The sequence below is a fragment of the Eupeodes corollae genome, chromosome 1 (assembly GCF_945859685.1).
Source record: "Eupeodes corollae chromosome 1, idEupCoro1.1, whole genome shotgun sequence".
Classification (NCBI taxonomy): Eukaryota; Metazoa; Arthropoda; class Insecta; order Diptera; family Syrphidae; genus Eupeodes; species Eupeodes corollae.
The window spans coordinates 144,931,445-144,953,737 of record NC_079147.1 but is presented as its reverse complement, the minus strand read 5'-3'; the positions used below and the strand labels follow the sequence as shown (position 1 = coordinate 144,953,737).

Here is a 22,293-nt window from a genome sequence, read left to right as displayed (position 1 = left end):
GTAAACTTGACAGTTATAGAAAATAGTTGACATATAGAGTTGGATTCTTTGGAAGTGACATTTAATGGTGCAATACGCTACTTACCAATTCCTGATTTTCAAATACTTTTCACGAGATATTAAGTTAATAAGTGATAAATTTCAACACACATTCTTCTTCTTCTTTTTTAAGTAATGTTTGGTCCTGTCAGTTTAATCGTGTTGGAAAAAAGAATAAAAACTAAGGGAAATACATGACACATTCGTGTAATACGGCGTTTTTCCACTTTTTAATTTCACGGAAAATAAAATTGTATGATCTTTTCTTATTCCTAATAAATTCAGAATATTAAAACAAAATTATTCATTTGAGAAAAGTTAAATAAATAAGGAAGCATAGTAACGAATTTTAAAACCAGAGTGCGTACCGCGTAACACAAAGACGATTGATCTATAAAGTTATGCATGTGTTTATGTCAAAACTATTTCACCTAAAATAGTTGAATTTGTTTTAAACTTAACTCTCAGTGAAGGAATGATGTACACAATTATCCTACGATTGCATGTCTCTTGAAATTGTTTGTCTTCAAGTGACATTAAAATGAAATATAGACATCTTAATCCCTGACAACACAACTCGCTTAAGATAACTTAAGAGTTCTTATTCTAAACGGACTGTTGCGCTTCCTTATTTATTTTAGACATCTTAATATTAAGTGGCGAGGACTCGGGAGTCTTTAAATTTTACGAATCATTTACCTGATAGCAATATTTTGTATGTATTAATTTAAAAAGTCAACTCGAATTTTAACGAAATATTGTTTTTTTTTTTCTTCCAATCAGCTAATAGTATGCATATCATTCACTGGACGGGATGGTGGAGCAATTTAAATAAATTTATGACAGTGAACCGGTACAAGATGACAAACAAAAGAGAAACGTCAACAAAAATCCAACAAAGTGCAACCGAATTCCTTACTCGATGAAAACAAAAACATGCATCATCCAAATCCAAAAATTCCAAATAAGGTGAAATATCATTTATATTGAAAAAAAAGACTGACCACGATGATGATAGTTCAATGCATATATAAAATGTACTGCCCTTATTTTGCGCCATGACTAAGCTGATTGGATTTTAGCATAAAAATGTTTTGATGATGACAAGTCAATATACTACGACGACGACACAAGCGACGCGAGGTGATTCTGTATATTATCTTTGTGGACTTTCGCTAAAAATGACGTGTTCAATGTAAACAAATTCCAAACGGTCATCGGAAAAAAAATCGGCGAAAAGTTTCCTTAGTTATTAAAAAATAATGAGTGACAAATTATTATTCCATTAAAATTATGTAAAGGTCTGTTTGTATATGTTGAATTTTTGTAATTTCCGTTCAATTTGTATTTTTTTCTATGAATTTGACAGAACTTTGAACTAGTTTTTTGACAGAAAATCACGGATTGAAAGAAAACAGATCCTGCACTTTGCCTTAATACACATTATTGTTGTTTTCTTAATTACTTTAGAGTGAAAAAGTTTTAAACATTTCAAGCTTGAAGATAAAAAACACGTTAATGGATCTACACAGGTTACTTATATTTACCTAAAGAAAACAAAATTAAATATTGGCAAAAATTAGCGTCACTATTTTTTCGTAGAACAACGAACCTGGATTTTGTGGAACGTGTTGTTTTCGTTTCCTTTGGCGATCCTATATATATGACATGAGGTTGTTTTGTATTAAATTTGGCAGTTCCCCATCATGAGCATGACGTTAACGTTACGTTTTGAGTTTGTATATGCAAGTCATATAACGTATTGCAAAATAAATAAAGATTATTTAATGAACTATGCATTTAGAATTTAATAATTTATTAATGTTGTGTGTAAATTTGGATTTCAATAAAAGTTTTTGAACTGCACCTTTTTCGTACTGTATTTCTTTTAAAGGCTGCGTGATACGTAATACGTATGTACGTATTAATTGGTTAACTGAATTGTAAGACTACATACACGTGGCCATAGATTAAGTTGGCAACTTAGTCGGTTTGAAGTTTGGCCTGTGCCAGGAGATATATAATCAGATGAACAAAGAGTGGTGAACAAGTTCAAGGCTAAGAGGTAGGTTCTGTATTATACTTTCACTCGAAATGAAATCGAAAAATAGTGGGTTGTAAAGGATTTTTTAATTAGAGGTTTTATTTTGATTACTCGCTATTTGAGCAGCTGTCATCTGTTGATATTTGACAAGTAAAAACGACATTCAGCCATATGCTTTTCACCAACGCATTAAAATTGTTAAAATGCACTACAAAAATGGTGAAAACTTTGAAGTTGACAGTTCGCAAAACTAACCCACTTTTTGGCAGTCGTGAAGCACCTTCTCAGCTCAGCAATAGATAGAGGTTGAAAAGTTTAAACTGTTTGGACAAGTTAGTGATTTGAAGAATCGAAACCCTGTGCATCGCCTAAGAACATCTAAGAGCATTGCTGCTGTAGCCGGTAGTGCTGACTTTGTCGGAGTCTTATCGGTCTATAAATTAAGACTTTTACAAACCACATTACATCGCATTATTCAGGACATAAGGTTAGGTTAGGTTAAAGTGGCTGTTGGTTGGGAAGTCCAACAATTAGACCAAAGTATGGTCCGTTGTGATACCAAATGGATCAGTTGATCAGCTTAACTCGTCGAACCAATTGGAGCTCCGAATGAAGCGTAGGAGACAAATAATGTCAGAATTTTTTAGATCGCTGGTATCGATGAGAGATTGTCTCCTCCTCCTTCTCGCAAAAATAATTTGCACGGGCTCCAAGTCGAATAGCATGCTTTCCTATCAAGCAGTTAGGACACCAAAAACGTGGCTAATGTGCAATCTACTCAGAGAGATTAATTGTTTTGAGCACCTGGCGCTAATATTAGGCCAAATTAGTTTAGTCTCTAAACAGGTGGTGTTATTCCACCTGAAGTTTGTTTTCTCAATGGTATCTTGCTTCAGCATGAGTTTACATGTAGCTAAGGGGATACCTATGCAAGCATTGTGAGCCAGCAGAGGTAAAGTTGTTCCGCTTTTTTGCAAATTCGTCAGCTTTGCAATTTCCTGGAATGTCTCTATGGCTCGGCACCCAGAAAAGGTGAATGTTGAACTGTGTAGCCATCTCCATAAGAGATGATTGACAATTTAGGGCTGTTAGTGAGTTAGTGGAGACAGATTCTAGGGATTTAACCGTAGCTTGGCTATCCGAGAAGATGCGTAGGTATATCAATAGTTGATATAACGTTTTCTCTAAGCCATTATAGGACTCCTTTTTAGCCAGGATTTCAGCTTGGAACACGCTATAATGATCGAGTAGACGAAAGGAGAGACATAAGTTTAGTCTGTCTGAGTATACGCCTCCACCAACACCATCCTCCGTTTTTGATGCGTATGTATAAAAGTTTATAGGATCATCGTTCAAAAATTATGTATTCTCCCAAGTAGACCTGGGAGGTATAGTCACTTTGAAGCTATAGTTATTAAACTTAGGATGGGTTATGGTGTAGTTAATATTACCGTTTATAGTTCTGAACGAGTTCACAATAGTGGTGTATCCAATTCCATCATTGATCCACAGAGAGAAGGCTTGAAGCCGTATGGCTGTATTAGCATCCGTTTGTTTGCTGAAAATGTCCAGCGATATTAGATGAAACAGAACATCAAGTGAGGCGGAGGGGGTAGAGCTCCTCTTATACACAGGCAGGCTGTTCGTTGGACTTTGCTGAGTTTATCGCGATTTGTCGTTATAAACGGTGATTTTTTAAGAGCTTGAGAACTTTTTAAAAAAAAAACGCATAAAATTTGCAAAATCTCATCGATTCTTTATTTGAAACGTTAGATTGGTCCATTACATTTACTTTTTGAAGATAATTTCATTTAAATGTTGACCGCGGCTGCGTCTTAGGTGGTCCATTCGGAAAGTCCAATTTTGGGTAACTTTTTCGAGCATTTCGGCCAGAATAGCAGGAATTTCTTCGGAAATGTTGTCTTCCAAAGCTGGAATAGTTGCTGGCTTATTTGTATAGACTTTAGACTTGACGTAGCCCCACAAAAAAATAGTCTAAAGGCGTCAAATCGCATGATCTTGGTGGCCAACTTACCGGTCCATTCCTTTTGAGATGAATTGGCCATAGAATCGCGAGCTGTGTGGCATGTAGCGCCATCTTGTTGAAACCACATGTCAACCAAGTTCAGTTCTTCCATTTTTGGCAACAAAAAGTTTGTTAGCATTAAACGATAGCGATCGCCATTCACCGTAACGTTGCGTCCAACAGCATCTTTGAAAAAATACGGTCCAATGATTCCACCAGCGTACACCAGCGGGCAGTTCTTGAACGGCTTCTGGTTGCTCTTCACTCCAAATGCGGCAATTTCGCTTATTTACGTAGCCATTCAACCAGAAATGAGCCTCATCGCTGAACAAAATTTGTCGATAAAAAAGCGGATTTTCTGTTAACTTTTCTAGGGCCCATTCACTGAAAATTCGACGTTGTGGCAGATCGTTCGGCTTCAGTTCTTGCACGAGCTGTATTTTATACGGTTTTACACCAAGATCTTTGCGTAAAATCTTCCATGTGGTCGAATAACACAAACCCAATTGCTGCGAACGGCGACGAATCGACATTTCACGGTCTTCAGCAACACTCTCAGAAACAGACGCAATATTCTCATCTGTACGCACTGTACGCATTCGTGTGGTTGGTTTAATGTCCAATAAAGTAAACTGAGTGCGAAACTTGGTCACAATCGCATTAATTGTTTGCTCACTTGGTCGATTATGTAGACCATAAATCGGACGTAAAGCGCGAAACACATTTCGAACCGAACACTGATTTTGGTAATAAAATTCAATGATTTGCAAGCGTTGCTCATTAGTAAGTCTATTCATGATGAAATGTCAAAGCATACTGAGCATCTTTCTCTTTGACACCATGTCTGAAATCCCGCGTGATCTGTCAAATACTAATGCATGAAAATCCTAACCTCAAAAAAATCACCCTTTATTTAGCGCCGTCCACCATACCGCTAGTCTATAAGTAAGGATCGGCCTTATGACTGAGATATATAGCCAGTGTGTAATGCTGGGCTGTAAGCCCCATTTATTACCAATGGCCTTTTTACAGGAGAACAGGTCTACTGTGGCCTTTTTTATTCTCTCTTGAATATTAGGTTTCCAACTTAATTTCTTATCCAAAATGAGACCCAAGTATTTTGCTTATTCAGAGAATTCAAGTGGTACACCGTTTATGAGGGGAGAGTCAATCAATAGGACTTTGTATTTCCTTGTGAAGAGGACAAGGTCGGTTTTTTGTGGGTTAACGCCTAGTCCCCACCGATTTGCCCATCTGATGAGCTTATTTAAAGCGTTTTGTAAGAGCTCTTTTAGTATATTGGGATGTTTACCCGTTACTGCAATACCAACATCGTCCGCTGAGCAAACACTCTGTATCCCTCTCTTTCTAGAGTAATTAGTATTTCATTTATTACTAAGTTCCAAAGGAGAGGAGATAGGACACCACCTTGTGGCCAGAGGCGTTTTTCAAGCTGCTTGGCATGATTGGATATTTGAAGAGGATTTTGCGTAACCTGGATGCTTCAGAGCAATCTTCCACGTTGCTACAGAAGTTTCTTCAGGACGATGGTTTGGTTTTCCCCAGTTCTTTTTTATATATGTATCTTCAGTGATTCTTTATATGAATCCCAGTCAGACATGTCTCTAGAAGCTTTCGCTTTTAGAGACATGTCTGCATTCTTTTCGAAGTGGATCTAGTGGTTTCTTTTTACCTCTTACTTGTATAAGAGGATATGCAGTATCTAGAGCTATATTTAGGGCTAATGTTAGATTATTGACTTTGTCGTCAAGATCTTCAGTGTTGGAGGGGTATTAAAGAGTTCAGGTTTTACTAAACTATTTAACGTTCTCTTGTATATTGGCCAATTTTTTATTTTTGGATTTCGAAAGATCGGTGGGCCAAGGTGGTTCATTTATAAAGTTAAATTTAAAGCCTTTTTCCCTCTCCTTATTTTCAAACTGTGATTTGGCAGTATTAAGGTATGAAAAATTCCCCCCGCCTCAGCCGGGAAGGTTTTCGAATCCAATCCCAGAGGACCTCAACCAAGTTGGCGTGCGAAACTGGAGACAGCTAGCTAGCTGCAGACGCATGTTGGTTGAGTCTCAGGTCCGCCCCAGACTGTATAGCGCCACCTTAAGTGAGTAAGCAACTGCAGGCAAATTGACTTACAAGAGGGCTGTCAATTAAAACAAACTTAGGAAACGTAGACGACGTAGTGTCATTTTGTACAAATGACCTGAAATGTTTACTACCCTTGGGGCATTGTAGTATTTTGGGCCTTAATTTTTGGTCATGCAAAAATTGATTGCGTCGAATTTGTCCTGTCCAGCTTGTTTGAACTTATTCTGGTTTTCCTCAGTGGAGTTGGCTTTGTGAATCCGAAACAGATCGCAGACTTCGAAGGTTGGTGTTAAGATGAATATCACTCAGGAGTGCCGGGGAATCTATATTGCCCATTAATAATTGGTGAGCAAATAATATATCAGCCTTTTTGCGTCTAATATATAAGGTCTGCAAACCTATCAGTTTTAGTCGATCGGCATAAGGAGGCAAGTTGGATGTATCATCCCAGGGGAGGCCACGTAAGGCAAATCGAACGAAACGTCTTTGAATTTCAATTCTCGGTGAATGCTTTTCATGAAAGGGAGACCAAACTTGGCATACAAATTCAAGATGAGGAAGGACTATGGAAATGTAAAGCGCTTTAGTTACGTAGTGGTTGGACCATCTCTTAATAAAACCGAAAGATCTATTAGCTTTATTAATATTGTGATCGCCTGGTAACTGACGTTGTTAAAAGCTCCTTCAATATCTAGGAACGCCACTAAGTTATATTCTTTGTATTCGAGGGAATGTTCAATAGTACTTACCAGCGAGTGAAAATCTACTGATTTTCCCTTAGAGTAAGCATGTTGAGCTGTGGAAATGAGACATGGTTTTAAATTATGTCTGATATAAGTTTCAATCAATCTTTCCAAGGTTTTAAAAAGGAAGGATGATAGGCTGATTGGTCGTAGATCTTTAGGGTTAACGTGTGAGGGTTTTCCTGCTTTAGGAATGAAGACTACTTTTGCCATTCTCCAGGCTTTGGGAATATAACTCAACCTTACACAGCTTGTCAGAATGATTTAAAATGGTGGAATGATCATGTCTGAGCATTTTTGTAGTTCGGCCGGAATGATTCCGTCTGGTCCTAGGGCTCTAAGTTTGAGAAAAATTATATTATGGAATATTTTATCAAAGGCTTTGCTGTAATCAGTGTATGCAACATCGACTTTATTACCATTCTCAAGGGCTGACAAAACTTTTGATATAAATTCAATTAAGTTAGTCCTAGTGGTTCTACCTTTAAGAAAACCATATTGAGCGGGGGAGAATAAGGGCTTGCAATGGAAATAAACGCAATCATAAACTAAGCTTTCAAAAAGTTTTGGAATGCATGAACGTTTAGCAATAGGTCTATAATTGTTAATTAAAACTACACATAATCACCACTACCTTAAAAAGGTCAATGCTCATAAGATAGGATTTGTAAGCTTCCAAGCTTAAACAAAGCTGTGATAGATCTTAAACAAGTAAGGATCTTAAATCAGGCCCGCTTACAGGTTACTGCACGTTGAACATTTTGTTTAAATTTTCCGATTTTATTTAAATTTTACACTGGACTTACTATAAGTTCACAAAATTCAACTAACTCGGGCTTAAACTCCAAAATCTGCTTCAAAGGGAGTAAACAAAGTAAAAATGTGTAAAACTATCGATAAGACCGTTAAATAATTCTATTACAATAGATATTTAGTATTATGTAATCTAAGACATTTTGAATTTAAACTTATGTAAGTTTATACAAAAAATTATATAATGCTAGCCCATAACCTAAGTTCTTATATGACCTACAAATATCCTTTCTACGTAAAAAGTAAACTTGCAATAGGTTTCATAACAACCTTTAGACATTGACGTGCATATTATGTTAGTAATTCAAAACCTGACATTTAAAAATATGCGAGCTACGTATGTAGTAATTAAGGTTGCCTAATCTTAATTGGATTATGTAACATTTACATATGCGTGATACAAGTCAAATGTTGAAGGACAAAATTGTTATCGATCAAAAATAGTGTTATTTACATTTAGAAGTCTTTGATTTAAACTTGGATTTTTCAAAACAATCCCATCACCCATATATTTTTGTTTTCCTATACATAATGTAATATTATAATATGTACATATTTTTAAATGAAAAACAATAAGCAACAAGTTATCGATTACATTGCAAGTGCTTATTTTAATTCCCATTTGTACCTATTTCCTCAACGCATAATATTTTTAGACATCAATTTTCCTTCACCCAACTCAATATATTTTCTCATGTTTTTTTGTTTTTACATAATTATATACTTCGATATATGTAAAATTGAAGCACATTCCCCATTTCTCTACATTGACATATATATTTATACCCACTTGAGTACAGATTCATCGGTATGATTAACAAAAACAAAATCAACCAACAAAAAAAACATCTATAATTAGCTTCCTTAAGAATTAAAGATCTTAGAAATTATTAAGAATTTAAAAAAAAAAATATTAAGAAATTTAAATACTGGGAAACTGGAACTCAAATAAAACAGGGAATTTTTGTATTGCCTCTCTCTCACTCTCTCGTGCTCATTTTCTTTCTTTCTCTCCAAAATAGGATTGTAAAATATCAGCACACACACATTACCACACAATCTCTATTCATAGTGTCATACTATAAAATACAGTTATAAAATAAATATAACTACTGCCCCCCAACAGGTAAGATGAGAACTATTCACAGAATCCTGCACCTCAATTTATCGCACTCACACACACTCAATCGAAGATATTCTAACAAAAATTCCAAAACACAATACCCCTCTGCTTTATTCTCTCTCAAAAGCGAGAGAGAGAGAGAATAAACGCATCCAATGCCTCTTCTTGACTTGGTAAATATAACACGACCATACGCCACCCAAAAAAAACAACAAAAACAACACCACCTTTTGGCTGCGCTTACACTGAATTGTTGATTTTTTAATTCACATTATTATTGCGCTGCGCTCTCCCATAAACCTATAATTATATGTTTATATATCTCAATAAAGATATACCGCGAAGCGATACATCCGAATAAGAATAAGATACTCGCGCAAACTCATATCATATAAAATATATATAAATAACAAATAATCACTGTTCTTCCTCTCTGTCTCTCTCAGCCAAAAAAAAAAAGAAAAAACTCAACCATAAGCAACCTCTAACTAACAAACCGCCAATATCTTTGGCGGCAACCAAATATACACCAAATACATCAAATATACGTATCCAACAGATACAAAAAACAACAACAACACAAAACACCTAGAGCGTCTGAAAAAAGCGAATCGCTTCAACTGTTTTCGTAAAAGTTTCAGTTGAACATCACAATCCGTTCAAGTCGCGGATATCTCTGAAATAAAAAGTTTTTTTTTGATATAGTAAGTAGTGGTAGTACTTTTTTTTATAAATTTGATTTTCGAAAAAAAAAAGGAGTTACCTATAAAAATTAAATAACCATCTTAAAGTTTTAATCGAATTTGAATTCAAAGTTAGTGAGTGGAATGTGAAATAACTTCTTTTGCATTTTGGTTTGAATACGAAATAAATTCAAATTCAAATTGTTATTTTCATCAAAAGAAAGAAAAAAGATGACAGCGATTCATGACTCTTAACCGTTATACTCTTTTGCAACAACTGTCAAAAGCGAATATATTTTTTTGACAGAAACACAAAACATCTTCCTGTTTTAAATATTTTTTTATCTGGTTTTAAATTGAATTTGTGTACGTGATGTTTGTGTATTTGTGACTGACAGAGTGTGTGTGTTCGGATATATCAAAGAATATTATGGGAAAATATTTGACAAATTGCCAACTGCAACTTTAACATTTATGCATATTATATAACTCCATCTTGACTATATTAACAATATATACCTTTACCTACAATAATAATTATTTGACTTTTATCTTAAAGCTGATTTATACTATAATAACTCCTATGTCGTGTCAGAAGAAAAAGAACAAACCATAGATCATACAGATGTATAGATATGTATGCATTCAAAACGAATAACATCAACTGTCATTTGATCTTTTATTATACCGTTGTGCCGCTTGGTGGAGAGTGGTTTTCTTCTTTTATATTTTTTTTTTGTTTAAATCCAAATCTAAACAAATCAAAAACCACAAAGAATCATTTGCCGCTAGACAGTCTATTAGTTTTATAAATATAAACCAGTTCATAAACCCCAGAAAGTAAAAATACACATTGCATATTACATTACCTCTTAACGGCTGCCAGCAGCAGGTGACATAATTTTTTAAAGTTTATTTTTGCAATATGTTTACAACATTTGACATTTAAAATGTCACCACTAATATCGTCGTTGTTGTCGAAAACTAACAACAACAACATCAACAAAAACTAAAGAAAAGTGAAAAAAGAAGACTTTTCACTTTCAAAAATTCTAGAACCTGAAAATCTAAAAATAATTAGAAAAAGAAAACTTTCTGAATTAAAAAAAAAAGAGCAAACTCAAAAACAAATGTTAGCATGGAAACTTGATCGCACCTCACTATACTCCAATACATGTGAAATTTTCGTCAAGTTTTCTTCGGTTGTATAAATGTATATGCAATATTTTTAAAACTGCCTGATTAGGAAAATTCTTTTTGTTGATCGTGATGGTTTTTTTTTTGATCTTTCACAAGAATTCACCAATGTTTGCTCGTTTCGTCCACAGAAGCATTTAAGCAACCCACCCACAATCGTCGAAAAGTGGAAGCGATCACTTTTCATTTCATCTCTATTCTTGGTTTGCCTCTGCTTTTAACGCCACTGCCAGGGAGGGTGTCGAATGTGTATTAAGAAAAACCAAATTCAAATTCAAAGAAGAAACTTTTCGGCTCGAGGTTTATTTTTAGATCTTCGGGGTGGTGTAGCCATCAGATGGATCGTATCCCATCCGCATGCGTATTTTTAATGGCATCTAGGCATCTGAGGCGTATACGTATTTTTTTTTTAATTTGGATTTTCTAAATATTTGCTCGGAATTTGAGATTATCCAATAATTGTTTTGGGAAGGTACTTGTATACGCCAGCAGAGAGAAAGAAGGAACTTTTGTTATTCCAAGTTTGGAATCGATTTATGATCACAAAACCCTCCTCGTATCACCCATGTAGGTCAAGATATTATAATGTGGAGGGTTTTTATTGTCTTTTTTTTTCTTTTTTAATTTCAAATCGCTGACAAAACAAAATAACAATCAGAGAAAAAGATACTCACACTTGGCACTTATTTAATCGTTTTTGTTATTTTAACTCTTTTTTATTTCTGTTTGCCTTTTTTTATTTTATTTTATTCATTCTTTAAGTTTATTTACAAAACATGTGATGAATTATATTGTGTGAGAATGAAAGTATTCAAATCAGTCTTTTTGTTTTCCGATGAACTGCAGACTACGTCTCTTTACCTTTTGGCGAAATGACTTACGCTGCAGGAATTTGTATGACAAAACTGATAAAGTAAAAACAAAAATCGAGAGCGTCGAGTATAGGGAAATTGAAATAAAAAAAAATGCTGATCGGTAGGATTTTTGAAGACCTTTTTGGTTAATACCTAAAGTTATGTGACATTTTTTTGTAGATGACAAACATACGAGTATAGTACTTTTGATTGCGGAAGTATAAAATGTGAGGTGCGTTTTATTGCGCTTAATTTAAGCAAATTTTTCGGATACAGTATGAGCTGACATTTAATGGCAGTTTATGGAAGCATACAAATTAATATAGAAGAGCAATTTTTACATTTTGTAGTACTTCTTATTTTTTTTTTTTTTTGATAACTGACCAAATGGTGTGGTTTGGGTATTAAAAGATTGACTTGATCTATCCCTTGGAACCGAACCAATATTTTGGTTATAAATTTGCACGATTTGCAAACGTTTTTTAGGAGCACGTCTTTTCATTATGAAATGGAAACCCAAACTAAGAATGAATAAGATTGACAGCTGTCAAAAAGACTAACTCCGAAAAAAAGTAAAAAAGAGATTAAAAACGGTTACATTTTCCAAAGTAGTGTTTTTCTAGATACCAATTCTCTAAAAAGCTGATATCTAATAAGTTACTAGCTATTCGATATAATCTTAAACTTTGTCTAACTAGTAAAACACTAATTTGTTTTGATCAAAAACGGTCGATCGGAAACCAGACAAACAGTACTAAATTTGCACACAAACATAAAACCGCGGAACAGATCTAACATTAGTTTCAAATTTCTAGCTTTTGCTAATAATCGTTAACAATTGTGATTCCTACAATATGACGTTAGTATACCCGTGCGTAAGGCTGTCTAGCCAGAGGTCTTGGGTTCGATCTAAAGATTTTTTCACTAGTACTGACTATTGCCACGATTTGACAAACCCTCCAAGAGTAATTCTTGTCATGTAAAGTACTAATAATAATCGTTAACAATTGTCATTCCTACAATATGACGTTAGTATACCCGTGCGTAAGACTCTCTAGCCAGAGGTCTTGGGTTCGATCTAAAGATTTTTTCAATAGTACTAACTATTGCGACGATTTGACAAACCCTCTAGGAGTAATTCTTGTCATGTAAAGTACTAATAATAATCGCTAACAATTGTCATTCCTACAATATGACGTTAGTATACCCGTGCGTAAGACTCTCTAGCCAGAGGTCTTGGGTTCGATCTAAAGATTTTTTCACTAGTACTGACTATTGCGACGATTTGACAAACCCTCCAAGAGTAATTCTTGTCATGTAAAGTACTAATAATAATCGTTAACAATTGTCATTCCTACAATATGACGTTAGTATACCCGTGCGTAAGACTGTCTCGCCAGAGGTCTTGGGTTCGATCTAAAGATTTTTTCACTAGTACTGACTATTGCAACGATTTGACAAACCCTCCAAGAGTAATTCTTGTCATGTAAAGTACTAATAATAATCGTTTACAATTGTTATTTCTACAATATGACGTTAGTATACCCGTGCGTAAGACTGTCTAGCCAGAGGTCTTGGGTTCGATCTAAAGATTTTTTCACTAGTACTAACTATTGCGACGATTTGACAAACCCTCTAAGAGTAATTCTTGTCATGTAAAGTACTAATATTAATCGTTAACAATTGTCATTCCTACAATATGACGTTAGTATACCCGTGCGTAAGACTGTCTAGCCAGAGGTCTTGGGTTCGATCTAAAGATTTTTTCACTAGTACTGACTATTGCCACGATTTGACAAACCCTCCAAGAGTAATTCTTGTCATGTAAAGTACTAATAATAATCGTCAACAATTGCCATTCCTACAATATGACGTTAGTATACCCGTGCGTAAGACTCTCTAGCCAGAGGTCTTGGGTTCGATCTAAAGATTTGTTCACTAGTACTGACTATTGCGACGATTTGACAAACCCTCTAAGAGTAATTCTTGTCATGTAAAGTACTAATAATAATCGTCAACAATTGCCATTCCTACAATATGACGTTAGTATACCCGTGCGTAAGACTCTCTAGCCAGAGGTCTTGGGTTCGATCTAAAGATTTGTTCACTAGTACTGACTATTGCGACGATTTGACAAACCCTCTAAGAGTAATTCTTGTCATGTAAAGTACTAATAATAATCGTTAAAAATTGTCATTCCTACAATATGACGTTAGTATACCCGTGCGTAAGACTGTCTAGCCAGAGATCTTGGGTTCGATCTAAAGATTTTTTCACTAGTATTGACTATTGCCACGATTTGACAAACCCTCTAAGAGTAATTCTTGTCATGTAAAGTACTTTCTAAAATAAAACGTTGGAATTCGGCTTAAAACTGTAATTCTCCTATATCAATGACAACATTACATGCACACATGATTGGTTGAGAGTTGTATTTCACTAACTGTTGGGCCTCCTAATTTTGTGTATGGCGTGAACAATCATATCGTTTCCAAGCTTGTTATTAAAGTGTAAACTGGTAACAGCTGGTAACAGCTGACAACTTAGCAAATGAGCCAAATTGAAAGTGTAAAACTGTCAAAGTGAATGATTTGCCTTGAATTTTAAAGTAATACGTTTTCCAAATTTGCATTATACAATGAATCAATGCTTTTGGTGATTTAGCTTGTTTTAAACGATTTTAACATCTTACTATCTCTTAACAATTTGTAAAAATTTGCTAAAGTTAAAACAACGGAATCGCAATTTTAACTTTTAGCAATTATCTAAATCCATATGACATCTGTAAAATTATTCTTATAAGAGTATTGGATAAAATAGTCTTGTCACCAGTTGGGAATTCCAAATAATAGGTCCGTTTAAGCGTAGTTGCTCTGTTCATTTTCACGAACTGTCACTTTTTAGACATGTTTGAATGCTCATTTTTTTTTAAATGATAAATTTGTATAAGAATTGTTGTTTATATTTTTGAGAAATTCTTAAGATCTTAGAACTATAAACTGACCAAATATATATAACATGTACATTTTGACGGAAATGTCATGCAACTTGTGACAGTTTTGACATTTTTTGTACATATAACAATATTCAGCCACTAAAAACATAAATGATAAAACATCAAAAATGGAAACCTTAATTTGATTAGCCTGAGTTTAAGTCAGTCACTTTGACAAAATGTACTCACCTTTTCAGCTCAGATTTTGTAATTTATGCAATATTTATCAAAAGGTATTTAAGTGGCTTCTTTTTTAAGTTTGTTTTAACTACAGTTTAGATAATTTTCCTATCGCATTTTAAATTTTACAAGAGAGTTATATATAAAATTGAACAACCAAACACTTACTGTCAAAAATTACATATTATGCCCGTTCACGCATTTTTTTACTTTAACTTAACTTTTTTAAGGGCGCGATTAGATATAACCAAAGAAATATTTAATTCGAGTATGCTTGTTCTCTTTTTCGTTATATATTCGATTAATTTATCACGTGCTTTTCGAGTATGAGTAAAATGCATATGCGGATTTCAATTAAAAAACACTTTCACTTACAATAGAGTGTATTGACCAAAATTTTACTTTTTATCTTTGCACACGATGAAATGCGTACTTGAAAATAGTCTCAACTTTTTGACTTTTTGACAATTAGAGAGTGAGAGTATACGTTTGAACTTTATTTGCTTATTGACAAATAATATTGGCAGTCGAATCTTATACCGATTTGTTTCTATTTCATTTTACGAGACGCACATGGCAAAATTGAATTTTTATTCGAATGAATCAGTTGTTGTTTTTGGCCCATATACGAGTAACGATAATAAACCACTGTCGTAATTTCGTTTTGACAAATTGATTAGAGGTTTATTTTTGTAAGGGAAGATGTCAAATTATGCATGATGCTACGTGTGAATATAGAGATAAACTTTGAAATGTGTATAAAAGTATCAGCTTAAGGCATCAATGGCTTAACAGACTTTTTGTTACTTGTAATTCTAATCATTCTTAATGATTATTCTCAGCGGCTGTCATCGTGCCTTGTTAATGTAAATAGCTACTTTAAGACAATGACTACTATTTTCATTAATACACATATAAACCATATTTAAATAATTGTCATGTACTTTATAGATCAAACTTGTACTTCTTTGAATAAGGTAATAATTACTATATTACATATGTGTCAACTTTCTTAGCAAATTTATTTAAGCACTCACTAAATATCTTTTAGGGAGTACTGACATCTGAGACCTCAAACACCTCCGTGTTTGAATTATAAATTTGAAAATATATTATTCTGAACAATTCGGCAACCACTCAAAAAAGTTGACAGTGACGTTTTGATTTTGTTAGTTTGTTGAAGTTTAAAACCGAGAAAATTGTGACACGTTGTCATTGTGGCTAGTGTCAAAAACTATTCAAAAAAATGTCAAAATAAGTCAGAGTTTTCTCTTGCCTAGAACAGAAATGATCAAATCACAGATATATGATACGTACATTCTAAAAGTTAAAAATCAGTGTTGTCATACGTCATCCATATAACAAATAAATCTTTAAGTTGAGAACACACCTCTTATAAACAGAGGATATATAATATAATAATTTGTAAACTGAGTTCCGACAATTCATACTTTTAATTTGCATTTTTGTTTCTATCTTAACATATCTGCTAAAATGATTTGTCAATCATTTTATGATGTGCAAACGAAAATATGAATTTCTTCTCTCAGTGTGTCACTGTGCGATTTACGAAGCCGCTTACATTCGCATATATGGTTATCAACTCACTTCTGTCATTTGTATACCCATAGAATAACAATTTTAATTCAAGAATTTACTTTCTTGTCTCCAATCACAAGTAGGCATTATTTTACCTTCAATTGAATTATCAATAATTTTAAAGCAAGTCACATAATGTAGCCATGCATTTGTCAAAAGCAAGCGACACACTGTAATGTATTATTTTATGTTTTTTTTTCTGTTTATTTCTTTTCGTTTTTGTTCAGATTCTATAAAAATTATTTAAAATGTGATTGTGCGTTCAAAAATTGCCAGTAACGAATTTGAATGCGTTGTATGGAAGCCAAGAAGTTTAAAATATCAGCTATTACCCTTAAAAATATGTAGCATTACTAATTTTAATGTTTGAATCTAGTTTTCACAGAAAAAAACACCCTTTGCATTGTTTTCTTTCTCTGTCATCGTCAAATTAGCTTTTTTAAAACTGGTTTTTGATGTATTTTGCATTGTAAAGAAATATTACTGATTTATTTTTCAATTTGACAAGGAACCCTTTTAGACAAAACACTTAATGAAAAAAAAAATAAATAAATAAATTACAGAGAAATAAAGTTCAGTTTTCAGTTAAATGCAAAAACATTATCGGTTGTCATATTGACTTAAGTGGACTTGACTTGAGAGTTAGGGAGATTAACTTTCCAGTCAGATTTCCTATAAAATTTTGTAAATTTAAGAACATTTTTTGGCAGCTAGCCAATCAGATACTAGAAACTTGCCTTAAATTCAAGTTCTTTATGAACCTGCCCATTGTAAACTGTGGTTTGCAATTTACAATGTCAAACCAGCAACTTTAGAGAAATTTCAAAGGGTTCGCTAACACTTTTTACATTCAATTGTATATTTGACATATGAAAATGTCCAAAACGTATTCTATTCAAATTTGATCTGTCAAGTAATCAAAATTCAATAAGACAAATGCGAAAGTTTATCTTGCTTAAGTCATGTTCGCACTGTTACAATTCTTATATTATTTATTCTGAATTCAACTAAGCACTGTTAAAAAAGATATTTTTTGCAGTTATGTCAGGAATGCTGCAGTTTTTCCTTACATTTTTAGCTGAGGTTAAAAAATAACGATATTTTTCACTGATAAGGCAGCATCTGATTGAGAAATCTGAATATGATCAAGGCCTTAGTTTTCAAAGTGGGCATAACTTTTGCTTTTCATCTGCATGGTTGAATTAGACTGTGCATTTAATAAATCAAATGAAAACATAATCTACTTTTAACCATAGTACACAATTTAAACAAACAAATTATAATTTATAGTAAAAGTAAATAGAAAAGATCACGAAAGTAACCACACTATAGTCTATGTCCAAGCATTCGCACGAAGAACTTGAATTCAAATTACTTACAAATCCTAAAAATTATCTATGATGCATCTATTAATTTACTTCCAACTAATTTATTAATTAATATCTTTATGTTCTTTTTTTTTAACAATTTTATTGTAGTTTCTTCGAATAACCAGTGCATAACAAAAAACAGCAGACATGGATGCCATTAAGAAGAAGATGCAAGCGATGAAAATCGACAAAGATGGAGCATTGGAACGTGCCTTAGTTTGTGAACAACAAGCACGCGATGCCAACACTCGTGCCGAAAAGGTAAATTAACACTGCACAACATTACTTTTTAAAAGTGCTAATTAAATTGTATTTAACTCATAAAAAAAACAGGCCGAAGAGGAAGCTCGCCAACTCCAAAAGAAAATCCAAACAGTTGAAAATGAATTGGATCAAACACAAGAAGCCTTGATGCAAGTCACAGGCAAATTGGAAGAAAAGAACAAGGCTTTGCAGAATGTAAGTACAAAATTTCTTATTTAAAATAATATTATTACGTTTTTTTAAAGAACTCAAAGATAGTTATACTCGTTTAGTGTAAAGGAATATTTATTATTTTTAGTTCATCAGAGAGGTTTTAATTTAGAAATAATCTTGGAGGCCACACCGCAGGTCCACGACGGGAGAAAATGCGGTCAACAAAAGTTTCCTTTAATAACAATTTTGGTAATAAATTTGCACGCTTTGCAAAATAATAACTGTATTCACTATGAAATCAGTAGTACCCGTGGCATGATGGTTAGTGCGTTGGACTGTCATGCAAGGGGTCTTGGGTTCAATCCCTGCCTGTGCCACCTTAATTTAAAAAATTAATTTTCGCGGGTACTGCCTCTTGCGAGGAATTGACAATTCCTTCAAGAGTAATTCTTGTCATGAAAAAGTGCTTTCTCAAATTAGCCGTTCGGATTCGGCCTTAAATTGTAGGTCCCTTCCATTCCTGACAACAGTACTCGCACACAGGAATGGTTGAGAGTTGTAAGTCACTAGGCCCTGGTTCACAACGGACTGTTGCGCCACCCCATTTGATTTGATTTGATTCACTATGAAATCAATCAAGTGACAGCTGTCAAAAGAATTAACTCCCAAATTGAAAACCACACGCCTAAAAAGAACAACACACTTATGTATGACATAAATGTCAAAGCATTTAACATTGGACTTATTCATGTTCGACCTGTTGCACTCTATGTCACGTTTTAAAACGATTGTGCATACATATTTATTTTGATTGTATTTTTCGATAGAGTTTGTTTATTGATTAGTTTCGTTAAGTTTTCTGTGATCTGCGCAAAAGCCGTCTCATTCTTAATCTATAGGACACTATATACTTCTCTTTTTTTCCTTAAACGGTTCTGTCTTTTTTCAATTCATCCGATATCTAGTTGCTTTTTTTTGTTAAATAATAAGAAAAATATAACTGTAATTGTCGTTTTTGTCAAGAAAAAAACTGACCAGTTGACTAAACTTATAATTGTATTTCTGTACTCTTAAAATTTTTGAGGCTTTGGGATTAAATTCTGGAAAAGAATCTAGAAGAATTTTCAATATTTTTTGTTAAATTAGTCAGTTGTGACAAGAATTCTTAAAAACACATTGATATATTTGAGCTAAAATAAATTAGGTTTGCGTTATATGTAGGCGTATTTAAATTAAAATCATCGTCATCTGTCAATTTTGGCATTTTTCCATTATGTATTTTGACAAGCTATTGCATCAAAAAACTACGCAATAAAGGGATACAACAAAAATAGTTTTTGAAAATATGAAAATTATAATAATTAAAAAAAATTACGTTATATCTATAAATAAATTCCATACAAAGTAATTTCTTTCAAAAAAGTTGTTTTGAAAATTCGTTGCATACTTTAGCAGCATTTTATTTGATTGAAATAGAACAGTTTCACACGATAACATTTTGTTCATTACAAATTATTTAAATGTTTTCCTTTTCAAAAGAGAACAGCAAGAAGTAAAAGTACACAACGAAATGACCATCTCAACTGCTGAAGACGTTTTTTTGACATAAAGTGTATGGGTGATTATTGAAGAGCTGTACGAAAACCTTAGTTAACCTTCAAAATACTTGGTGCATCATTTTCGAGTTAAATTAAACTCTTCAATAATTTCTTCACATGTTTCAAAAATATTTTATCCATTTTGAAACAATGTAAACATTAGTTTTAATACCAGTTTCACACTTGGAAATCATAAGAAAAGAAAACTCATTATCAAGACACGAAATTATTAGGTGCATGAAATTCACCTCTCGCAGTATAATCGTATCCTTATTTTGAATGTAAAACAAATGGCATCGTTCAATGCTATACGCAATGTTTTAAGTTTTCCGTTGTCAGAAATGCTTAACTAACGATAAATGAGGAGATCCTTAACACTATACGTAAGGTCACCACTTTAAGAATCCAGGACACAGAATAAGATGAAGAGTACAATAGTACATGTACTGATAACTTTTCTTCTCAAAATCATACTACATGTCTAGATTTAAGGTCAGTCAGATTTAACCCAATGTGAACATGGGTTAAATCTATAATTTGATCACAACTGATTGTTCTTGATCCATAATTAAAAAGTGACTTTTCCACAAAATTTTCCATTTTTAATCTGTCTGTTAGTGTAATTTGTTAAAACATTGGAAGATTCAGATTTCTGTCAAAAACTGAAATTGACTTTTAACGAGGCTATAACTAGTTCGATAAAGCTGTCAAATTTCTGGCAAAACTTTCTATTTCTAAATTGTATTAGTAGAAAGAAAGTAGGGTTAATCTGTCGAATAATCCGGACCTACTGATTTGTTTTTAAACTAAAAATAGATCAATTTATTTTGCCCTATGGAATTCAAAAACTGGAAATATTTGTGTCTTGAAAGATCTAGATAAATAAATTAATTTATTTTACGAATGAAAAACCCCATTGATAAAGAAATAAGCACCATGTTGATGACAGTTTTCAAGATCTCAAAATTAATGATTTAAACTTATTTGTTAACATGTTTTAAAGTTCTTATGACTCAGAAGCAACAATCATATCAAATGCTAAATTCAGACATTTAAGTCTTAACTAAGGGAGTTAACTGCTCAAGTTATCAATTTCTTTGTTTAAATTTGAGAGAACAAAGGCATATAACGATTACCAACTTAAATGCTCCTTGATTAAAAATGTTCAAGTGTGAACAAACTGAGCCTTAAACTAGTCTATTAACTCTTAAGCTCGATAATTACTGTTTTGAATTGTATGTTTATTTACTATTTTAAGATAAAATACAAAGCCTTTTCTACTACCTCAAAATGAATATAAATGAGAAATAGTGAATTTTCTTATTAAAGAAACAAAATAAATTAAACAGTAAAACAAAAAAGCTGTGTAAACAAAGAAGCGTGTTAATTCAATGCCTATATTTATTTGGTACTTTAAGATCATGTATCGTTCATATAAAATGTGTCTTTTGAACACAATAAATATAAGATAAAACTTAATTTATTAGGGTGTCTATAAAACTATTTTTTTTCTTGTTTTTGAAGATTGTTTAAGTTAACCAATGAAAGGAAATTTAAATAAACTAATTAGGTCAAATTTTCACATTTTGCTCCAACTTGTCAAAGCCGTTTAACTTCTACTAAGAATCATATCAATAGTTTTAAGTCATTTTCGGGCACTAGCTGACTTACTGCAATAGGGCCTAGGTGTCAATTTAACTTAGACCTGCGTTAGACATGTTCATAAGATATGATTTGAAATCACACAAACGCAGACTAAAGAAAGATGTTGATAAACGTCATAAATGACAAATATAAAGTGCCAAAAATTTAAGTTTTTATTGATAATTTTTACTAATATCTTGTCTTGAAAAAATGTCTGTTTTGCTAAGGAAAGAAAGGGCTACGGAATGGAATCTCTGGCTAAGAAAATTGAATTGAAAAATAATTCACATAAGGAAAGTATTTAAGTGAAAAAAGCAATTCCCATGAAAACTTATTCAATTCTAAAAAATATATATTCTTAAAAATGGTGTTCTCTCAAACTAAGAAAGTTTGACGTTTGTGAACATTCAGTGACAACAACAAGTTGTACTTAGATTGCATAATCCAAAATGGATGTGTAATGCAGATTTTTGACATTTATGAGAACGCCCTACATTTACAGGTTAAAGAACCAAAATATGTTTTAATTTAAACACACTCAAAAATTGAGCTAGGTTTAGACAAGCATCACAAAAATGTTAAAGCAGAAAAAGTCACGAATCTGACATTTATAAATGCAAGAGAGGAAATTACTTCTTAATCTTTTTAGCTTCCATGAAATGAAGATCGAAAAAACGTACCAAAAAGATTAGATATTTCTCCAAATGTACAGACAAAAAGGAATATGTAAATTTTTAATTTTGGAAAAGTGCCAGTTAAATAATCAAGAAACAATGGAGTAGATATGTTGAACATCCACTTTTTGAATGAAGTCTTTTTCATCTTAAAAACTTTCAATATTATATAAAAAAGTTGTATAACACAT

General features: G+C 32.9%; 1 protein-coding gene across 7 annotated transcripts in view; it reads left to right on the top strand.

The window, feature by feature from the left end:
* The first annotated feature begins 9,436 nt into the window (after positions 1 to 9,436).
* Positions 9,437 to 22,293, top strand: part of LOC129938453 (tropomyosin-2) — a 53,848-nt gene continuing 40,991 nt past the window's right edge. For 5 of the 7 annotated variants that reach the window (XM_056046026.1, XM_056046028.1, XM_056046027.1 and 2 more), the window contains exons 1-3: positions 9,437 to 9,595; positions 17,878 to 18,030; positions 18,103 to 18,228. In XM_056046026.1, coding sequence (XP_055902001.1) covers positions 17,917 to 18,030; positions 18,103 to 18,228 — 240 coding nt within the window. In that variant the 5' untranslated portion in view covers positions 9,437 to 9,595; positions 17,878 to 17,916. The remainder of the gene's footprint in view (positions 9,596 to 17,877; positions 18,031 to 18,102; positions 18,229 to 22,293) is intronic. The other 2 variants (XM_056046032.1, XM_056046033.1) reach the window with 1 other exon arrangement.